Raw genomic sequence first — 23,339 nt, 5'->3', positions numbered from 1 at the left:
TTTGCAAACATATGGACGTTGTGCACATAAGGTTTGCAAACAAGTTCCAAAATGTTATCACGGACCAATTAGTTTCTAAAAACCTTTCAAATAATCGTATCTTCTCCACAAGAGTGATTTAAGCTTTGGAAAGAAAAATCAATGAACTCTGCATTGTTTGCTTTTCACTGGGAAGAATCATGGCTTAATAAGATGGAGCACTCCATGGTTGTTTGTAAGCACATTTATTCACAAGTTGGTATGATTTGACTTTAAGGCTCAACGGCTAGCAAGGAAGAGCTTTTCCCGTGAAGCCATTCCCTGTGAAGAGCAGCTCTATTTTATACACAGATCATTTTAAAAATTGATGTCTCTAGTAAGATACGCGGATATTAATCAGGTTTTTTTTTCCTTTAAAGTTATTCTGAGAGGCTTTTGGATGAACTAGAATTTTGTCTTCTTGAAAGATAAAATAGTACCTATGAAAGCTAGATCAGCTCTTTTATAGACTCACAGAGCTGAGAGGAAAATGCACCTTTAGGTTGAGGGCGGTGGGATATTCAGAGATACTCCATGACCTTCAGAAGTGCACACGGCTGGTTAGTGACAGGATGTCCCCTCCCCTGCTCCTGGAGCTGCGCAGTGACCACCATCCAGGGGCATGACCCATCAGTGAGATGCTTCAGAGCTTCCTGTGTCATGGGGCGCAAAATATGTTTCCCTCTTTTTCTGCGCTGGTGATTTCAGGAAATCTCCCTTGCCTTCCTTTGAGAGAAGCATTATCTGCATTATTTGGCACTTTTTCCATATAGAGATGAAATTGTTTTCAGAAGCTAATCCCTTTCCGTCACTCAGATTTACTCTAATCTGTGGATGCTGGCAAGAAATCAATTCACATTTTTCATGTACCTTTTGCTGAAAGAGTCTCTTGCAGAGGATCTGGACTTTTTTTTGGTCTGCTACTGCACAGTTTGGTGATCACTGTCCCAGAATAGATGTGTTTACAAAAGCATGCAAGTGATACTCTTGTATGGCCTTAACACAGGCCTGGTTGAGACCCTGTATGTGAGAAGGTATCTTGCGGTGACGTTTAGAGTAGAGAATGAGCAGGGCCCTAGTTTTCCTTATTACTGCTGGAAGTGATATTGCTTTTTGGCCTTTTAAAGAACAGCGCTAGGGAATATATGCGGCTGTTTGTGTGTGTGTATCCACATAGACATACACACACAAACATGCACATATATAGACTCAAATACTTACATATGTATGTGTATGTTTCTGTTTGCTTTCTGTGTTTGTTTCCCCTCCTTCTCATTCTTTTTGGCTTAATTTTAATTTGGAATATGGAGGGTATGAAGAAAAGTCACGCCCTCATCCCTTCTACTTGATTTTCTCCCACTCTTGAGAGTAACCAGCTACGGTGTTGTCTGGGTTATCCTTCTTGTGTTTCTTTTTGTGAAGATAAGTATTTGCATCTCTAAAAATTTCCCAAGATTTTCTTACACAAAAGTATCATATTACAGATATATGCTTATTTATTCTTTGCCTTTTTCACTTACTAGTATCTTCTAGAAATTAACCCATATCACTGTATAGAGGTCTTTTTTATTGTCTTGTATGGTTATATAGTAGTGCACTGGGTGTAGGTATATATTATTTTATTCAACCAGTTTCCTATTCAGGGTCATTTTTTACCCTAAATGTCAGGGGAAGAGTTTAATGTGCTGTGAGGAGAGGGGGGAAGAGAAAACAAAACAAGAAAAATGGACACAATCATCATAGGAACCTCAAAAATATGCTGAGTGAAAGAAGCCAGAAGCGCAGGACTGCAGACTATAAGATTTTCATTTACGTGAAATATCTCAAGAAGACCCATCTACAGAGACAACAGGTTAGTGGTTGTCCAGGGCTGTGGGTGAAATGGGGAATGAAGGCGAATGAGCATGGAGTTTCTTCTTGGGGGTGATGGAGATGTTCTATAATAGGATCAGCTCACAACTCTGTAGATATATTAAAGTCATTAAATTGTACATTTGAAACAGGTGGATTTTAATGTATGTAGGTTGTACCTCACTAAAACTGTTAAAAAATTAGCATCAGGTGGTATGATCGACATTCCTAGGAGAATGTGATGACCTCTAATTCCAGCATGGCTTAAAGAGTTAAACCCTCTTAGATGTCATGCATGCTTAGTGGAAATGCTGGGAATCTCTCTTATACTTCAGATCAGAAGTTTGTTTGTTTGTTTGTTTGTTTGTTTTAAACAGGATTTTCTGCTTGAGGCTTTTAGTGAACCGATAACCCCTAAAGACATTTACTTATTTTAAACTGACTGTGACAGAATTGATTTAATACCTTTAAAGAATTAAATTCTGAAGGACCTCGTAGACCACTTTGTTATGCCTCTCATTTCACAGATAAAACTCTGTTAAGAGTTTTAAAACTCTAATTATGTAATAAAGTTAGAAATACAGTCTACTGTATTTCTACTCATCTGTTCTACTCTTTAAATATTTATGCTATTCTGTTAGGCAGCCATTAAAATGATAATTATTAAGACTGTGTAGAAACATGGAAAACTGTTTATTATACAAATGAAAAAAAGCAGCATGCCAAATGACCTAAATATCATGATTGCCACCAGTGTGTCAAATTTGTGTACATATTGAAGCCTGGAGCATAATAGACAAAAACAATATGTGTGTTGTGGGTGTTTCTCTTTTAATATTCCTGAATGTGGCTGCATTTGTGGCCTGCCTTTGCAGACTTTTCCCGACTCCTTCCAGCACCGGGAGTGTGTGTGATAAGGTTACATCATTCTAAGCCCCTGGAACTCTTCCCTTGTTTACCTGCCCCTGGAAGTCTTCCTTTGTTCTCTTGTTTCTCATCTTACTTTATGGAATCTACCGATCCGGCAAGGTTGAAGAATGACTTCTATGTGGGTGGCAACTACTGTTATCTACCTCTACAGAAGGCAGAACATAAAGAAATTGGCTTAAGCCATCACTTTGTGGTTTAGATGACATTGGAAGAATATTTTGTCTCCAACGTTGAATGAGTTACAAAGAATGATTGAGGGCATTCTTTCTCTGGTTAGCTTTACAACTCAGTGGATTGTCTAGAATGAGGTTCGAGGAAGGGAGACGAGGTGACTCACCCCCAAGACTACCCTGGACTTGATGTTTCAGTGTGACTCTAACTAAATGCCTTTTCCATGTGATAAGCATAAAGGAGCTACATAAACTATTTAAGCATCCCACTGTTTCAGATCCTAACTCTGCCAGACACCTTTCAATCATATATGCTTGTTTGCTGTGGTGGATGAAGCTGGAGTCTTAGCCCAAGGCTGAGTTGATGGGATAAATGTGAAGCTAGTGACTATTAATATATTATATAAAGACCCTTCCTCATTGAGAGATTGGATCCTACTTTCTAAAATATTTGTGTTTCTCCAAATGATGCTTTTGCTAAATTATAGATGGTGTTTATTAGCTCAGATAGCTGATTATACTTTTTTTTAAAAAAAGATTTTATTTATTTGACACACAGAGCAATCAAAAGTAGGCAGAGAGGCAGGCAGAGAGAGAGGAGGAAGCAGGCTCCCTGCTAAGCAGAGAGCCTGATGTGGGTCTTGATCCCAGGACCCTGAGATCATGACCTGAGCCGAAAGCAGAGGCTTTAACCCACTGAGCCACCCAGGCACCCTAATTATACTTTTTTAAGAGAAAAAGATTTTATTTATATGACAGAGAGAGAGGAAGGAGAGAGAGAGAGCACTTATAAGCCTGGGGATGGGGAGGGGAGGAGCAGAGGGGGAGGAAGATGCAGATTCCCCACTGAGCAGAGAGTTCATCTTGGGGCTTGATCCCAGGACTCTGGGACCACAATCTGGGCGAAGGCAGATGCCCAACTGACTGAGCCATCTAGGCATCCGTGATTACACTTTTATATCATTGTACTTTTCCTGTTGAAGTGTTGAGATGTTATGGCCATAGCAGTTCCATTTTAGGTTGAAAAAGGGGGTGTACTGTGAAAAGGAAAGGGAAAGAAAGGGCAGTGTGAACAAAGCAGAGGACACAATGTCAGATAGATAGGTAGTGCTTGCTGTTAGATCTTTGATTGTATAGTTAATTCAATTTTCCACTCTGGTTTAAGCAATTTATTTTATTCTCTCTTCCCAAAGAGACATCTTCCTGAATTATGGTTTTATTTTGTTTTATTTTATTTTTTTAATCCCACGAATCCTTTGCTCAAATGTCTGGTGAATCTCTCATGACAATGGATTAAGATCTTATTCTACCAACATCCCCGACTTCCTACAGCCTACTTTTTTATCCAGCCCTTGGAACCTTCTGTCCCATCATTTTCCTTTTGAGTCACTCTTCCAAAGTTGGAGACCCATCGTTCCCTATTCTCTGAATATATCTCTACTCTTTCTCATCCCTGAGCATCTGATACTGTGTCATTACTACACTTCTCCTCATTCTAGCCCACTGTATTCTCCTTTCATTATGGAATCCCATAGTATTTTTGTCTTTACTTTTGACTTGGCATTTATTTTTAAAGTTTTCCATATATGGTTTTATTGTCTTATATATAGTTATATATATAAAACACCATTTATAGTATTTATGATATGCCAGACACTGTTTTCAGTACTTTACATGAATTGACTCATTCAATTCTCAACAGCATTTCAAGATTATTATCCTTATTTTATAGGTAAGGAAATGGAGGCACACAGGGACTAAGTAACTTGCCCAAGGTCATATAGCAAGTTAAGTGGCAGATCTGGAATTCTATACCAAGCTGTCTAGATTCAGATTTTGTGTTCTTGATCACAGCTCTAAACTACCATTAATAAATTGTCTTTTTAGGTGTTTCATTCTCACAAAGTTAACTTCTTTAAGTCAAGGACATGGTCTTGTTCTCTGCTTTGTGCCTGAAACAAGGAGTTTGCTCTGTGAACATCTGTTTATTGATGTGACCTATTATTATTATTACCTATTTTTATTTTTTTATAGATTGTTATTGTTAAGTAATCTCTACACCCAACGTGGGGCTCGAACATATACCCCTGAGATCAAGAGTCACACGTTCATGCGCCTGGGTGACACAGTGGGTTTAGCCTCTGCCTTCAGCTCAGGTCATGATCTCAGGGTCCTGGGATCAAGCCCGGCATCAGGCTCTCTGCTCGGTGGGGAGCCTGCTTCCCCCTCTCCTTCTGCCTGCCTCTCTGCCTACTTGTGATCTCTCTCTCTCTCTCTGTCAAATAAATAAATAAAATCTAAAAAAAAAAAGGTCACATGTTCTACCAACTAAGCCAGCCAGGAGCCCTGATGTGACCTGTTGTTATCAGTGGTCAGTCGAGTTCTCAGATTTTTCTAGGAGTTTTGGCTTTGTTGGTTTGACTTGATGATTTTATCTCGATACGCTGACACTCCGTTCTCCCTGTAATTACTGGTATGATGTGGTCAGTGTGGCTGTCAACAATTCAAATCTGGGGCTTTTGTTATTACCTAAATGAATGGTACTTAGTAGTGGGTGACTACTTAACGTGTGCAAAACCAAATCTCAAATTTTGCTCTTTGCTTCAAAGTAAGTATTTTAAGTTTGTGTGTTTGTTTTCATAAGTGCTATTTTGTTACTTTTGAATTTTTGATATGTCAGATAAAACGAGAAAGAGCAGCCTATACTACTTTCCTTGTAATATCAAATCCTAAAACCAACTTAATTTTATGCAGTTCTTCTTTGATTTCTTTGGAGAAGAAAAAGCTCTTCATGCAAGGAAGAGTGAAAGTTGGTTATGCTGAAGTTACTTTTAGTCAGTACCCTGCACATACACTATCTCACCTTTAAGATCACCTTATCTCTCCTGGTAAAGACAGGCTACATAGTCATAAAAGCTGACCTCTCATGTTGTTGAAGTTTATTTTCTGTGTTTCTTTGATCTGTTTCTAATGGCATACTGCTTGATAAGATAGGTACTCCAAACCAGATGTTTCTAGTGCTCTCGTGGTTATAAAGGTGCCTTTGTAATGGTCAGTGAAATAAAAGCTATCTCTGGATAATATAATAAGAAAGTATTTGGAAGAGTATTGAATAACTTGCAGAATCCAGAGGACAATGTCAGCCTCCAGGATAACCGTAACAACTATGGAATCTTAGGGTGGCCAGGCAGGAGTGTCTTTTAAGTTTTGGCCATTGAAATAGCTCAGTTCTGTTTCCTTCCCATGCTCAGCTCAGGATTTGTGTTTTTTGGAAGGGACTCAGATTTGCTCTTAGCTTAAGTCAGTCAGGTGCCCATTTCTTAGTTGGGGTGATTGGCCACCAAAAACACATGAAATGGAAAAGGAGTATTTCTAGTTACCAAAGAAGGGGAAACAGGCCACACCGGCAGACGCCCATTTCTAACAAGGTTCATCTCAAAGCAGAGAGAATTTAAATGATAGTTTTAGCTTGGACAGTGAGAGATTTGGACAGTACCTGAATTCAATCACTAAATTATTCTTCTAGGTGGAAAATCTTAGCAGTTTATTTCATTAATCAATGGACGTTTTATGCTGAATTGTGAAAAAGTGATTTTTTTTCTGATCACATTTTTAAAAGATTTATTTTCGTATTTATTTATTTAAATATTTTTATATTTATTCTATTTTCAAATATATACAGAAATATAATAGTATGAACCCATAGTAGTCATTATCCAATTTCAAAAATTGTTAACATTTTGTCAATTTTGTTTTTATTGATTGCATCTTCAAGGATTATCACAAGATGTTTTTACAACTGACTAAAAACTCACAAATATTCACTATGAAGTCTGAGAAATGCTTTCTAAACATAAATCCAAGCATCAAATGATTACTCTCATACCAAAAAGTATGTTGCCAGTTAGAACAAAAGATGGTCCTGTGTAACATTGATGCAGTGTTTACCTGGAAGTAGAAATTTTCTTTCAATCAGGAAGGCTATTTTTACTGGTTTAAGACTGGTGAATCAGTTCCTCAATGGCTCTTTCCAGATTATTTTTCCCAACTTTAGTCTTCTGGTTCTTGGAATCTTTGGGAGGTGAATCTGAGGTTTTATTTGACAGTAGATTTTCTTTCTTTCTTTAAGACTTTATTTATTTATTTGACAGACAGAGATCACAAGTAGGCAGAGAAGCAGGCAGAGAGAGGAGGAAGCAGGCTCCCTGCTGAGCAGAGAGCTGGATGTGGGGGCTTAAGCCTGGAATTATGGGATCATGACCTGAGCCGAAGGCAGAGGCTTTAACCCACTGAGCCACCCGGGTGCCCCGTGACAGTAGATTTTCTGAACGCTAGTCTACACGTATACGGTTTAACAGCTAAACGTGCTCTAATCTCTCTTGGCAGTTGAAAGATGCATGAGTGTGATGCAGTCGGGGACACAGATGATCAAATTGAAACGTGGGAGCAAAGGGCTAGTCCGGCTCTTCTACCTGGATGAGCATCGGACCCGCCTCCGGTGGAGACCCTCGAGGAAGAGTGAGAAGGCAAAAAGTAAGACCAATCTTTGAATTCTTTGTTTGACATGATATAGTTCCACGTGGGTTATATTTGCTGGGCTGTCTGGAAGCTTCAGATCTATGAAACTTTGATAGTTTTGTAAGTTTTGGGGTCAGTTGCTAAAGGATGCAGACAGACTGAATAAGTAATGACCATTTTGTCTTTTTAATTCCTTGGGGATTTTAATCCACAAAAGTTTTCTTGTCCATGTGAGTGCGGTAAATGTTAATATTTTCCCTGTGCTGGAAACATGATTTATTTTTTAGTTGAGATAAGAGGTTTTATAGCCTGAGTCCCTCTATTTATTTATTTATTATTTTATTTAAATTGTTTTTTAAAGATTTTTTTTTAAAGATTTTTTATTTTTATTTATTTGACAGAGAGAGATCACAAGTAGGCAGAGAGGCAGGCAGAGAGAGAGGGAAAGGAGGAAGCAGGTTCTCTGCCGAGCAGAGAGCCCGATGCGGGACTCGATCCCAGCTGAGATCATGACCTGAGCCGAAGGCAGCGGCTTAACCTACTGAGCCACCCAGGCGCCCCATTTTTAAAGACTTTATTTATTTATTTGACAGAGAGAGAGAGATGGTGAGAGAGGGAGCATAACCAGAGGGAGAAGCAGGCATCTCGTGGAGCAGGAAGCCTGAGGTGGGGCTCGATCCCAGGACCCTAGGATCATGACTCGAGCCGAAGGCAGATGCTTACTGACTGAGGCACCCAGGCACCCCTATTTATTATTGATTTTTAATAAAAGTTGAAGGGTATTATAAATCCAGTGGACTTAAAAGTGTATTGCCATATTCTGAGCAAAGCTAACTGATCAGTGAGTTAGCTTTTAGTGATATCAAGCAAAAGAGTTTTGATCTGACCCCTACTGAAAGTCTCTCTCCCACACCTTGTACATTCAGCACCAAGTTGGTCTTGGGTCCTGAGTAGTGGCTCTCTCATATCCTTCCTTCCTGTTTTCATAGGAACCTCCCTGGTCTCTGGTCTCTTCACCTATCTGGCCTGTCGAGAAGTCTCCTAACCAGTCTCCATTTTGCTAGTGTCTTTTGTTTTTGTCTGTTAAGATGCTTTCATCTTCAAGTAGCATAAGACATTGACTAAATTAGACTTACACGAAAAATAAAGATATCATCTCACGTAACAAGAAACTCAGAGATCGGCAGGTCCAGGTGTGGGATGTTGAGTCTTTAGTTCTGTTTTCCTCAGGGCTCTAGGCTGTTTCCCCTGTATGTTGACCCTGTCGTCAAGGCAGCAGCAACATGGTGCTTCCTTTTTAGGAGAAGGGAACCCCTTTCCAGAATTTTCTCTCGAAGCGGACTGCCCCACGTCTCCTTGGTCAGAACTGCATTATATTCTCACACCTAAATCGATCATAGGAAATAGGAACGGGGCCTCTCCAATGTCTTAGACATTCCAGAACTTGCCCTGGGGACTGGGGGAAGCGGGGAGGCGTTGGCTCATTTCTCTATGAATTGTGTGGGGAATGAGTTGATACCAGAAGAAAATCGTGTCTTTGCCACGAAGGCAGAGTGGAGGGGATGGTATTAGAGGCAATCAGTAAGATTGCAATACTTCTGATCCGCGTTTAAAAACAAGCAAGCAAACAAAAAAGTAGTATTCTAATTTAAGTAATCATCCCTGTTAGTGCTTCTCTGATCCAAATCTGCAGTGTTGTTCCATTACCTAAAAGATGCTCAGCTCTGGTCTCTTATCCCAGGCTCTCTGTGATCTAGCTTCTCCCTACCTTTCTGGCTGTATGTCCCACTATACTCTCTCTTGAGCTTTCTAGTCTTGCACAAGTGACCTATTTAATATCCCTGCAGTGGACCTCATGTTTCTGTATCCTATATTTTTTTTTCTTCTGGGATACCATTTTATTCCTCTACCTCTCTAAGCCCTGCTTGACCTTTACCGTCCTGGCGTTCTTTCTGGAGATACCAGTCACATTTAGCCATGCTACTCAGTTACCACCAAACGTTTTTTTCCTTCCAATATTTAACTGTCATCTTATGCACAACTCCAGAGTTGGTTCTAGGTCTTTGTATGTTTTCCCTGTGCAAATATGCAAGCTGTAAATTTGATACATTCCTAGTCTCCTTTTTGCCCTGATCTGTATATCGCTCTTCCTGTCATAAATTTCAACATGTCCTGACTCAGTGCCTGGAAAGGCGTGGTCCAGGCCCAAGGCTGCCCGGGAAGGTAAGGTGGCCAGTCTCCATTTTGCTGGCAGAAGGTCCCTAGCGGGAAACGATAGGGCTTGTATTTCACATTTGAACTTAATACCACAGTTCACAGACAGTGAATTTGTTCATGCTTATTTTTTTTTAAAGACCTATTTATTTGAGATAGAGTGAGAGTGTGTGTGTGTGTGTGTGTGTGTGTGTGTGTGTGTGTGTGAAGCAGCAGAGGGAGAGAATCTTCAAGCAGACTCCCTGCTGAGTGTGGAGCCCAATGCGGGGCTCGATCTTAAGACCCAGGGATCGTGACCTGGGCCGAGACCAAGAGTCAGAGGCTTAACTGACTGGGCCACCCAGCTGTCCCTGTTCGTGCTTATTTTTAGAATTTAAGATGTTTTGCTGTTTTAAAAATTTTTTTTTCCCCCAAATCCATTATGCCATGCAACTGTGTGTTCTGCTTTCCCCGCAGTACTTATCGACTCCATTTACAAAGTCACCGAAGGTCGGCAGTCTGAAATATTCCACAGACAAGCGGAGGGCCACTTTGACCCCAGCTGCTGCTTCACCATTTACCATGGCAACCACATGGAGTCTCTGGACCTCATCACCTCCAACCCCGAGGAGGCCCGCACCTGGATCACAGGCCTGAAGTACCTGATGGCCGGCATCAGTGATGAAGATTCCCTTGCCAAGAGGCAGAGAACCCATGACCAATATCCTCCCTAGAATGTTAATGTTGAGCTGTGTGTGTGTGTGTGTGTGTGTATTAGACCGTGTTTTATTTTCCCCTGCAGTTTTGAGGCTTAAAGCCACCTTCCTCTCTCTCTCTCTCTCTCTTTCTTTACCCCTAGCACCTTTCTGCCCCCTCCTCCCTCTCACCCCAAGTAGATGAATGCACAGAACAGACAGAAATGAGCTGGCATGAACTCCGGCTTCTTAGGAGGAGACTGAATTTAGCTTCACAATCAGAGATCTCCAAATGCAGCCTAAAGTTTCCTAAGAGAGACGTGGTAGCTGGGAAGGTGTTTATTTGGATTAGAGAAAATCCTGCTTTGTGATCAAGTCAGTTTAGTTTAACAGGTACTCTTTGAGTTCTAATTACATATGAGATATTAAGCTCCTTCCTGCTTTTTCTGTCTCTCTTTTTAATTTACAGTATGGAAACTGATGGATACGGAAGGGGAAGTTATTTTTTGCTTCATATCATTTACCTTCTCTGAATTGTAAAAGAAACTAGGGACTTCTCTGAGTGTCCTTGATGAAGCCTGTTCTTGAGGTCCTGTGCTGACCAGATAGTTAACCTCCTTGGTCTGGAGATACCTCTTGCGCTGGTATTGGCCTGGTCATGGGACATGGACTTTCTGGCCTCAATTTCCTTATCTGTAAAGTGAAGACAATGGAGTTGTTGACTGCTTTGATTTCCTTTATCACATTTTTTTTTTTTTTTAAAGAAGACTTTATTTATTTATTTTGGAGAGGGAGTGAGAGAGAGCACACACAGGGGGGCAGTAGGCAGAGGGAGAAGGAGAGGAAGAAGCAGGCTCCTGGCTGAGCAGGGAGCCTGACTTGGAACTCAATCCCAGGACCTTGGGATCATGATACTTAACCCACTGAGCCACCCAGGTGCCCCCTTTTTCACCTTTGGAATGGTCTGAAAATACATGTACCCCTATCTATGAAGGGAGTGGGACTACTTCCTTGCTGTCATTGGAATGTATGCCCTAATTTTTTCCCCCCAGAGTAGTGATAAATTTGTGCTGCTCTAGTTATGATTCCTCACCCAGGGTATTGTTTGAGCAGAGTGGAAATATTCAGCCCATGAAAGGAATTTTGACAGTGTGAAGGTCTGAGCTGATGAGCCATGATGTTTTCATCAATATTCACAGCATGCAGATAAAGGCACCTGGGATTCATAAGTGAGCAAAACACAGACATAGAAACTAACTTTCTGTGCTTTATTCTGTTAATTTAGTTCTTAACTCCTTAACATTTGGTAAAAAAACAAACAAAAATATTGAATAAAATTGCTTTCTGATATAAGCCATGGAACCGTACTGTGTCCCAAACTAAAGGAATATTAATTTTTCATGAACAGGAGAGGTGAGATGGGGCAGTTCACGGGTTGGTTAATCATGGCTCAGTGATATCATCAGAGACCGGAGTTCTGCCAGGCTCAGCCTGTTGGGATGGTCCTTCAGCGGCTGCCCCATGGTCAGATAGAGGTACACCTGCTTCAGATAGCAGTTCCAAACACAGCACTGCTCTGAGGGATCATAGTTTCTTCTCATAATTCTTTTTTTAAGAACAAAGTAAATTTTCCCAGCCATGCCCTCCCCCGCCCCCCCGCACCCACTGCAAGGACTAAATCTCATCACTGGCCCAATGGCTGTTCTAGGCCCATTCCTAAAGCAGTCTTCCAACAACATAAACCGATTAACATAATTGGAGCTCGGGACTCTTGCACTCGTAAAAACTGAAAGGGTTTTTGTTTATGTGGGTTTCATCTGTTGATACTGTCATATTAGAAATTAAATCTGAGAATTTAAAAAAATTGTTAATACTCTTAAAATTATAATAAACTGGAGCACCTGGGTGGCTCAGTCTTAAGTGGCTGCCTTCGGCTCAGGTCATGAGGTCATGATCCTGGGGTCCTGGGATTGAGCCCCGCATGGGGCTCCCTACTCCGTGGGAAGCCTGCTTCTCCCTCTCCCACTCCCCCTGCTTATGTTCCTTCTCTTGCTGTGTCTTTCTCTGTCAAATAAATAAACATCTTAAAAAAATAAAATCATAATAACATTACATGTTAACATATTTTTATGAAAACTATTTTTCAAAACAAATTAGTGAAAAAGAATAGTGTTCTTTCCTCTTTTGCAGGTGTCTTCAATGTCTGTCTGAACAGCACGCATGTATTTTCCTATCGGCTTCTGCATTTAATCCGTACGTTGTATTGTTTTGGTGGAAATACGTGAAGAAAATTTAGCCTCACACAGATAAATGGTTGGAAGGGGGGGACCTCATGGTTAGGGGGATGCTTTGGATTCTACTCTGGGGATGGCTGCACTAAGGCCAGTCGAAGATTCACCTTCTGCCTCCATGGGAGCAAATTGTTCTTGCATAACTGAACGAAACTGAAGTTCTTCAACAAGGAAGAAGGAAGGGAAATGGTTGTTGGGAAGACAAGCAATTGTAGAAGTGCTCTCCTCACCCAGTTAACTCCCACAAGTTCACAGTGTTCCAGAGCTTTTAGCCACGTATATAAACGCTTCTCATAAACTCTGAAGTAGACCAGTAAGAGCAATGGGCATACTGTTGTTTTTTCTAAATTGTGGCAAAATTTACCCCTTCACTCGATCGTTCTAGTTAAGTGAGAAATGCATGCTTATTGCAGTAAGCCAAAGAATACAGAGCTGCATAACGAAAAGATCAATTGTCTTTATCCCTGTCTATGAATTTTGTACCCACTCTTCCAAGGTTACTGATGTTAGCAATCTGATACACCCCCAACCTGGTTGTCTGCTTTTCTGTTGTTGAATTTTGAGAGTTCTGTATATTAATTCCTTAGTAGTTACATGGCTTACAAACCTTTTCTTTTATTCTGTTGGTCTTCTTACCTTCTTGATAGTGTCCTCGGTGCACAATATTTTTGAAGTTTCATGAAGTCCAGTTTGCCTGCTTTATCTTTTGTCACCTGCGCTTTAGAGTGTCATACCCAAGAAAACTTTGCCAGATTCCATACTGTGAAGATTTCATTCTGTTTTCTGCTAAAGAGTTTTATTGTTTTTGGTCTTACATTTATGTCATTGATTCATTTGAATTAATTTTTGTGGATGGTATTAGGTAATTATCCAACTTCATTCTTTTGCATGTCAATATCCAAGCTTTCCAGGCCCATTTGTGGAAAAGACTTTTTTTTTTTCATCAATTGGTCTTGGCGGCCTTGTCAAAAATCATTTGACCATAGATGTGAGGGTTTATTTGTGGGCTATTTTGTTATATTGGTTTATATGTTTGTCTTCATACTAATACAACACTGTTTTGATTACTATAGCTTCAAGATAACTTTTGAATTCAGGAAGTGTGAGTTTTCCAGTTTTGTTCATTTTCAAGATGGTTTGGCTACTCAGAGTTCCTGAATTTTAGGATGAATTTTTCTATTTCTGCAGAAAATGTCATTGGTATTTGGATAGAAGTTGCATTGACTCTGTAAGTTGCTTTGGGTAGGACTGACATTTTAACTAAATTGTTTTCCAGTCCATGAACATGGATTCCATCCAGTTATATCTTCTTTAATCTCTTTCAGCAATGTGTTGTGTTTTCATTGTGCAAGTTTTTGACCTTCCTTATTAATTCCTAAGTATTTTGTTATTTTGATGAGATGTACATGGAATTATTTTTGTAATTCCTTCTCAGATTGTTAATGTTCATATATAGAAATGCAGCCAATTTTTGTGTGTTGGCTTTGTGTACTGCTACTTTGCTGACTGAATTCATTTATTCTAACAACTTTTTTATGGAGTCTTCAAGGTTTTCTGTATATCAGATCATATCATCTGCAAACAAATAATTTTACTTCTTTCTAACTTAGCTGCCTTTTCCTTCTGCCTGACTGCCTTCCTGCCTGCCTTCCTTCCTTCTGCTCTGCCTAAAACTTAGTACTCTGTTGAATAAAAGTGGTGGAAGATGGCACCTTTGCCTTGTTCCTGATTATTGAGGAAAGCTTTCAGTCTTTCACTATTGAATATATTTACTGTTTTTTTTATACGTGTCTTTTACTATATTGAAGAGTTTTCTTTTATTCCTTCTGTCTTGAGTGTTTTTATCATGAAAAGGTGTTGAATTTAGTCAAATGCTCTTCTGCATCAGTTGAGATGATGATATGGTTTTTTTTTCCCCCTTCCTTATGTTGCTGTTGATCTATTCTCATATGTTGAGCCATTGGTATATTCCAGGAATAAATCCCTCTTGGTCATGGTGTATAATTCCTTTAATATACTGCTGAATTTTATGTGCAAGTATCCTGTTGAGCATTTTTGCACTACTGTTTCTTGGTCTGTATATATATATTTTTCTTGTGGTATCTTTGAGTTTGGCATCAGGCTAATACTGGCCTCATAGAATGAGCTAGGAAATGTACCCTCTTGGGTTTTTTGAGAAGGGTTGGTGTTAATTCCTTTAATGTTTGGTAGAATTCAGCAGAGCTGAATTTAAGTTTAAGTATCAAATATTGAGTTTTCTTTGTTAAGAGATTTTTTGGTTACTGAGTCAAGCTCCTTACTGGTTAGAGACCTATTCACATTTTATTTTCTTTGTGATTTAGTCTCTGTAGGTTTTATGTTTCTAGGATTTGTCCATTTCATTTAGTTTATCCAGTTTGTTAGCATGCAGTTTTTCATAGTACTCTCTTAAAATCCTTTTTATTTCTGTAGAATTGGTAGTAATGTCCTCACTTTTGTTTCTGATTTTAGTAATTTAAATCCTTTCTCTTTTTTTGTTAATCTAGCTAGCTAAAGGTTTGTTAATGCTGTTGGTCTTTTCACAAAGAGCCTACTTTTCATTTCATTGATTTTTCTCTTGTTTTTCTATCTCTATTTCATTGCTCTTTCCTCTAATCTTTCTTATTTTCTTTTATGCTAGCTTTGGATTTAGTTTGTCTTCTTTTTTTCTAGTTCTTTAAGATGTTAAGTTGATGGTATGTGAGATCTTTCTTGAATTTCATTTTTAGTCATTATTTTTAAAATTGTTTGTTTTTTAATAGAATTAGAATTGAGGTGCAATGTTATATTAGCTTTAAGTTTATTTTTTTTAATGTAAGCATTTATAGCTGTAAATTTCTCCCCTTAGCACTGCTCTTACTGTATAAGTTTAGTGTGTTGTGTTTCATTTGTCTTTAAGTGTTTTCTAATTTCCTTTATGATTTCTTCTTTGATCCATTGGTTGTTTAAAAGTGTGTTGTTTAATTTTCATAATTTTCTGAATTTTCTAGTTTTCCTTGTAGTACTTGTTTCTAATTTCATCCCATTGTGGTCAAGGAAGATACTTTGAATGATATCTATGTTTTAAAGTTGGAGACTTAATTTATGGCCTAAAATATGATTTAGCCTGGAAAATGTTCCATCTGTCCTTGAGAAACATGTGTATGCTGTTGGTTAGAGTGTTCTGTTCATGTGTGTTAGAACTGATGGGTTCCTTGTATTGTTTACATTCTCTATTTCCTTATCTTCCATCTGGTTGTTCTGTCCATACTGTGAGTGGGGTAATGAATTCTCCAACTATCATTTAGAACTGTCTACATCTCCCTTCAATTCTATTAGTTTTTGCTTCATATATTTTGATTTGTCATTAGATTTGTCATTGTTATAATCATTATATCTTTGAACCTTTTATCAATATATAATGCCATTATTTATCTCTTAAAAATTTCTTTTGATTTAAAGTTTATTTTGTTTGTTATTAGAACCACCTCTGTTCTCTTTTGGTTACTCTTGCATGGAATATCTTTTTCCATCTTTTCACTCTCAGTGAGTGGATCTTAGTTGAGTCTCTTATAGTTGGGTCTTGTGTTTTTATCCATTCTTCCAATCTCGGTCTTTAATCCATTTACATTTAAAGTACTTACTGATAATAAGGGACTTACTTCTGTCATTGTGCTATTTGCTTTCTTTATGCCTTATATCTTTTTGTCTCTTGTTTTCTGCATTACTTTTTTTGTTTAGTTGATTTTCTTTTTTTGGTAGAGAAATTTTAAATTCCTTCCTCACATCCTTTTGTATAACTTATAGCTGTTTTCTTTTTTTATAAACATATAATATATTTTTATCCCCAGGGGTACAGGTCTGCGAATCGCCAGGTTTACACACTTCACAGCACTCACCAAAGCACATACCCTCCCCAATGTCCATAACCCCATCCCCCTTCTCCCAACCCCCCTCCCCCAAGCAACCCTCAGTTTGTTTTGTGAGATTAAGAGTCACTTATGTTTTGTCTCCCTCCCAATCCCATCTTGTTTCATTTATTCTTCTCCTACCCACTTAAGCCCTCATGTTGCGTCACCACTTCCTCATATCAGGGAGATCATATGATAGTTGTCTTTCTCCGCTTGACTTATTTTGCTAAGCATGATACGCTCTAGTTCCATCCAGGTTGTCACAAATGGCAAGATTTCATTTCTTTTGATGGCTGCATAGTATTCCATTGTGTATATATACCACATCTTCTTGATCCATTCATCTGTTGATGGACATCTAGGTTCTTTCCATAGTTTGGCTATTGTAGACATTGCTGCTATAAACATTTGGGTGCACGTGCCCCTTCGGATCACTACGTTTGTATCTTTAGGGTAAATACCCAGTGGTGCAATTGCTGGGTCATAGGGCAGTTCTATTTTCAACATTTTGAGAACCTCCATGCTGTTTTCCAGAGTGGTTGCACCAGCTTGCATTCCCACCAACAGTGTAGGAGGGTTCCCCTTTCTCCGCATCCTCGCCAGCATCTGTCATTTCCTGACTTGTTTATTTTAGCCATTCTGACTGGTGTGAGGTGCTATCTCATTGTGGTTTTGATTTGTATTTCCCTGATGCCGAGTGATATGGAGCACTTATAGCTGTTTTCTTTATGGCTACCATGGGGATTACGTTTTACATCCTAAAGTCATAATATTCTAATATGAATCTACACCATTTTAGCTCAATAGATTTTGTTTGTCCATATTTACTGCATTAGAAAGTTTTCATGTTTGAATTAACCAAGTTGACAGCTGAGGGATTTTATATTCTGAAAATATGCTAACTAGAACTACCCCAGAACTGCACAGGGAACAATTTTATGAGAAACAGAGAAACATTTGATGCTTGTGTCAGTGAGGAGAGAAAAGGAAAGAGGAAATTAATGAATAATAAAGAAGAAGCTGATGTCAAAATTTGGGAAAGTTATGTGGAATTAGGGAACCATTCTCATACAGATTTGCCAGAATTTGATAGGGTTTTAGGCAATACCTTAATAACAGAATAATATCCTTGATTGGGCATACATTTAATTACACTAGTTGAGACGAACAGCTTTGGGATGTTCGTTATTATTACATTTCAAATAGGCCTGAAACTTTCAACTGTGAATGAATACTGAGAATAATGAATCTTCTGTGGGTATATGAAAAAAATCCATCCAGTGTAAAATGTAATTCAAGTTATTTCTGCAATATGGTTATGTTGCATTGAGGCAGTTGCAGTACTCATGTCTATTATAAGCAATATAGTATTGTGTTTAAGGACTCAGCCTGGCATTGTACTGCCTGGCATTCAGCCCCAAATCTGCCATATACCATATAATTTTGGATAAGTCATTCAGACTTTTTTGCCTCAGAGTCTTTGTCTGTCCCCTGGTGATGATATTAATCATAGCATGTGCCTTATAGTTTTGTGAAGATCAGATATCTGAGTTGATACACACAGAGTGCTTTATTTTTTATTTTTTTTAATTTTTTAAGATTTTATTTATTTATTTGACAGAGATGACAAGCAGGAAGAGAGGCTGGGGGGAAGCAGGTTCCCTGCTGAGCAGAGAGCCCAATGTGGGGCTCGATCCCAGGACCCTGGGATCACGACCTGAGCTGAAGGGCAGAGGCTTTAACCCACTGAGCCACCCAGGCGCTCCACACAGAGTGCTTTAAAACACTTATCAAACATACATTAAGCACTTATACATAATAGCTACTGTTTTTATTGCTAAAGAGAGGTAAGAACTGACACATTTTTTCCTTTCCTATTCAGATAAAGTTTGAAATCTCAGTGGCCCCAGCCTGCAAGCCTCACCACTTTCCTCCATCGGTCTGCTCTCCTCCATGATTCCCCCACCTTATCTCTTGACCCTATAAGGAAAATGATTACATCCAGAGGACTTTAGGCAGTCCCTTATGGATGTTGTGAACCAAAGGTTTACACCTTGCCTATAACCAGGAACCTTGTAAATTGCAGCCTGTAGGGTACATCTGGCCTATCGCCTTTTTTATATGTGCTGCTAAGCTAGGAATTGGTTTTCAATGGCTGAAAAAATCAAAAGGAGAGGAATATTTTGTGAAATTGTGAAAATTATATGAAATTCAAATTTCAGTGCCCATAAGTACAATTTTATTGCAACATAACCCTGCCAATTAATTTCTGTGTTGCCTGTAGCCACTTTCTTGTCACGGGAGCAGAATCAAATAGCTACAACTAAGACCTAATGGCTTACAAATCCTAAAATATTCACTATCAAGCTTTTTCCAGAAAAGGTTTGCCCACCCCTACAGTAAATACTAGCATTCAATGCTTTACATTTTCCTGTATTTTTCTGATAGAAAATTCTAGGCCATAACTTGTCATTCCTAGTTTTTCTTTTCAGAATGATAGTTTCTCTTCTTAAACTATCCCATATTATGATGAGAATCATTAATTTAGAACTTTCTTGGGTACTCCTATCTTAATTATGAAGAATGGCTTTAAGATATCATAAGAATTTTACCTGTAATTGTGTTGTATACCATGTGTGCTGTTACTGGAAGAGAGTGGTTTTTTTTTTTTTTTCTGTCATAGAATCTTAGAGTTGGAAGGGACTTCAGGGTCATCTGGTTGTGTTCAGTGACCTTACAGATGAAGAAATGGGAGGTCAAGAAGTAACATAAGTAACCTTCTGTCACAGGGCGAGGTCAACAAAGAATCAGGACTAGTGTGCATTTCCTGGTGTTATTCTACCTCTTTTTGTGTCATACCAATCCCATATCCCCTAAACCAATCGTCAAGGCCAGCTTGTGCGTCTACACAGAAGACCTTGCAGATACAGCCTACCCTTAGGGTTTATATCAGTAGAATACTCATCCTCAGGGTTTGCTTGTCTTTGCCTTTTCTCTGGAGAAGTCTTTGAGAGAGTTTGGTGAAGAAGTAAAAAATGAAAGGATGACAATATTATCACTACTGGACTCATATCATCACTCTGAACTCTGCCAGAATACCTTTTTGAGCACAGAGAAGCATCCATAGACAAAAGAAATAGATAGGGATGGGCATTGTGTGCCCAGAAAACAGAAAAAAGAAATGACATTCAGGTACTTATTAGAAATTGGCCCAAATATTTCACTTTTGATTCTTCAGCTATTTTTACTTTCATCCTGGGTCACCTGTTAACTTCCAGGGATCATGTATAATGAGCTCCTACTTGAACTCTATGAGGAGAAATTGAATTAGAAAGAACTGGGGTGGTTATTTTCAAATATAACAGGAACAAAATGTGAGATGAGGTATTTACAGTATTAAAATGACCTCTATATAAATTTAGATGAAATAAGATTTTTGGTTGTTTTTACTTCTTGAGGTACAGTCTCCCACAACCATAATTTGAATCACCCAAGAAATGTAAATGTGCTGTGTTACCATTGGGTGGACTATTAATATTTTGGCTTTGAAAATCAGTGTGATGTCATCTGCTTGATAAGCAAATATTATCCATTTCCCCTTTTCTCTCACCTTAGTCCCATTCTCCCATTTGTTGGTTTTAAACCTATACCTTTTCCTTACTTTGATTTTCTGGTTTCTTTCTACCACCTGTTTTTTGCTCTTCATTCCCATTCAAATTTTGAAGCTCAATTTGGTTTTCTAAATATACACATGGTTCCCGCCTTCTGTAATTTACTCCCAACAACTATGAATCATCCATTTTAAAAAAGATTTCAGTTCATCCACTGGTTACCATTTATTCTGCTTCCTTACCATGTAAAACAACCCAAGAGCCATTCCCCCTGAGGGGTTTTTTTAAAACCTCAGTTCACCTGAGGTAAATCTTTTGTATCCAAATTCAGCTTTATATCCTCAGTCACCTAATACTATACTGGCATTTCGAGGGTAACTTGTAGCATATCTGACTTGCCCTGGAGTTAGAAGTTTGACATTATTAGGCAAGAACCTTCAGAACTAGTAATAGGAAGACCAACATAGTCTAGAGATAGGCCTTTTGCATAGGAGACGAGAGTACTAGACCAGGTTGCCAAAAACCTGGATCTCTTAACTAATTTATCCTTAACGAATTCTCTCTTCTCCTCTAGCTTAATATGTTCATCTGAACAATGAGGACATTGAACTAGACCGTCTGAATTTCTAAATGTAGGAGTGGGCCAAGAGAAGGGAACTGAAAACATTGCCTAGTGTGGGGTGTTGTGAAGGTAAAAATACATTAATTGGAAGGTCATAGAGGAAGAAGATGAGGCCTAAATTTGGTATATATGCAGTTTCTTTCTTTGCTTTCTTTCTTTCTTTTTTTTTTTTTTTTAAAGATTTTATTTATTTATTTGACAGAGAGAGATCACAAGTAGACAGAGAGTCAAGCAGAGAGAGAGAGAGAGAGGGAAGCAGGCTCCCTGCTGAGCAAAGAGCCCGATGCGGGACTCGATCCCATGACCCTGAGATCATGACCCGAGCCGAAGGCAGTGGCTTAATCCACTGAGCCACCCAGGCTCCCCTATATGCAGTTTCTTCACATCATATTCCTTAACGTATTGGCTAAGAATGTGTGAGGTAAAGCAGCTCTCAGGAGGACATGGGTTGAGTCTCCTTTTAAAGCGAAGGGAATCAGGTCCGAGTGTCCAGCCACCCGTTGATTATGGTCACTATTAGTGGCTCACTCGCCCGTGGATGGCAAGCAGGGCCTCCTCCAAAGACTTTCTTCTCAAGTTCTGTGTTTATGAGAAATGTCCTTGTGAGGATTCTGTGAGAGAGCCATTTTTATTTTGATGAAAAAAGTGTTTTTCTTGACCTTTCTTCATGTGGGTGAAGCAGACCTTTGAGGAAGCTGATAAGAATGGTGACGGCTTACTGAATATTGAAGAGATACACCAACTGATGCACAAACTAAATGTCAATCTTCCCCGAAGAAAAGTCAGACAAATGTTTCAGGTACGTTTTCACAGTTGGGTTGGCCTTGTATAAAACACACGTTGGAGGTTATTATTATACTTGGATATTTCAAGGGCTGGTCTGTTTTGTTGGAAGTTGATATTATCTGTTCTGTATTATATTTTTCTTTGAGGAAAAGACGCACTTTGTTTTGTGAAAGAAAAAAAAAAGCTTAAGCTTAACACATATGCACGATTTCACTTCCCAAGATGCTTTTTTATTGTTGCTGTTTTCAGGGAGTGATTATAAGCGCTTTACCTGGCACTTAGATAATGGAGTAAACCCAGTCAAGGGCCTTCAAGGGAGCGATAGCATTTCAGGGGCCCACCCCACAGAGCTCTTGTGAGGATCAGAATCGGACTAGGTAGTCTGAGGAAATGACACTTATTAAAGTCCTTGAGAGGCTCTGTTTCGTTTCAGAGGAGTTTAAGATTTAGAACCCATGATGCTTAGAAGTGCTATCTCACTCTTACCATTTAGGGAACCCTCCATAAGTTCATTCAACTGCCTCTTGGTATTAAATGAAATGCTCTTTCCCTCTTGGTCCATCCTTGAGGAAAACCCTTGGGGCCAAACGTACCCTGTGGCCCCAGTTGGGACTATACCTAGTCCTCTATTGAAGGTACAGAAGTGAGCTCTCTTGAGTGAGTACAAAGACAATGTCAGATTATTAGTAATTGCTAATATACTAATTAAGGAAGTGCTCTTATTTGGAGAGAAGTCATATGCGCGATCTGTGTTTTGCAATAATTTTCTGTTCTAAGTGATTAGGTGATATTTTGTACATGTAAAAGTAAGCCGAGAGTGTGATATTTTCTGATGGCTAATGTTTTGTGCTACTTTTGTTTTCTAACCGTTTGTTTTTCGAGGCGGTAAGGACAGAAATGACATGAGGGATAAGTTGCAATGATGAATGGAAGGTAGAAGCTGGTTCTGTTCTGTGACCTCTTACCGTGGCCCTGTCCTTGGCAAGCTCGTGGCTGGACATGGTTTTCAATGAGGTCACATTGCACTGGAGAACAACAGAAGAGAAAGGAAAAGAAGAGAAGGCAGATGCTGTAGAACAAACCCCAGAGATGGGGAGAGGCTTTGGAGGGGAATTGTATTGCCACAAATAGAGAACTGTCTTTCGACTGTATGGAAGGATTTGCCATGTTCCTGGCACTCCCTGTGACATCTCACTTTTGTCCTGTTGTGAGCCCCACACTCCCAGCTGTTCCTTTCCACAGAAAATTCTCATGGTACTAAAGAGGTAGCTTCTGATCAAAGGAGAGGGGCCAACCTTAAAGAGGAAGGCAAAGTGTATACCTACGAAAATAATGATGTGGGGTTACCTTTTGGAAGTTAGATAAGGGAATAACATAAAATATTGATCTATTTTTACTTCTATAATTTTCCCCTTTAGACACCTTTTATTTCTCATGCACTAAGCATTTTGCAGGGCAAATCAGGAAATGTTTATGTCAAATGTCTTATGCGTTCAAAGTAAATCTTTAGACAAGTCTTAAGAAAACACGAGGGTCTCTTTTTTATGACCTTAGGTTTAAAGACTGACGGAGCCAGAAGTAGGATAAGCAGTAGGACCTGCTGGAGAACATGTCCACTGCAGGCCTTGTACCTAGCAGGGTTGTGGAAATGCTCTTTGTCGGAGAGGGTTGGGACCAAAGGTCTTGGTATTATTTCAGGAACATTTTTCTTCTGGTTGAATCGCTGGTGCAGACATTGAAGCCTTC

At 39.1% G+C, this 23,339-nt stretch overlaps 1 protein-coding gene across 7 annotated transcripts in view; it reads left to right on the top strand.

Annotated features, from left to right (window-relative positions):
- The window catches only part of PLCH1 (phospholipase C eta 1), a 217,284-nt gene that overhangs the window by 118,205 nt on the left and 75,740 nt on the right, over positions 1–23,339 (top strand). For all 7 annotated transcript variants that reach the window (XM_013057739.2, XM_013057741.2, XM_045088543.1 and 4 more), the window contains 3 exons: positions 7,356–7,502; positions 10,158–10,401; positions 21,477–21,606. In XM_013057739.2, the coding sequence (XP_012913193.2) occupies positions 7,356–7,502; positions 10,158–10,401; positions 21,477–21,606 (521 nt within the window). The remainder of the gene's footprint in view (positions 1–7,355; positions 7,503–10,157; positions 10,402–21,476; positions 21,607–23,339) is intronic.

The sequence above is a fragment of the Mustela putorius genome, unplaced genomic scaffold (assembly GCF_011764305.1).
Source record: "Mustela putorius furo isolate JIRA1106 unplaced genomic scaffold, ASM1176430v1.1 tig00003834_pilon_pilon_pilon, whole genome shotgun sequence".
Taxonomy (NCBI): Eukaryota; Metazoa; Chordata; class Mammalia; order Carnivora; family Mustelidae; genus Mustela; species Mustela putorius.
Note: the sequence above shows the minus strand (reverse complement) of the source record. Positions and strands in the feature narration are given on the sequence as shown.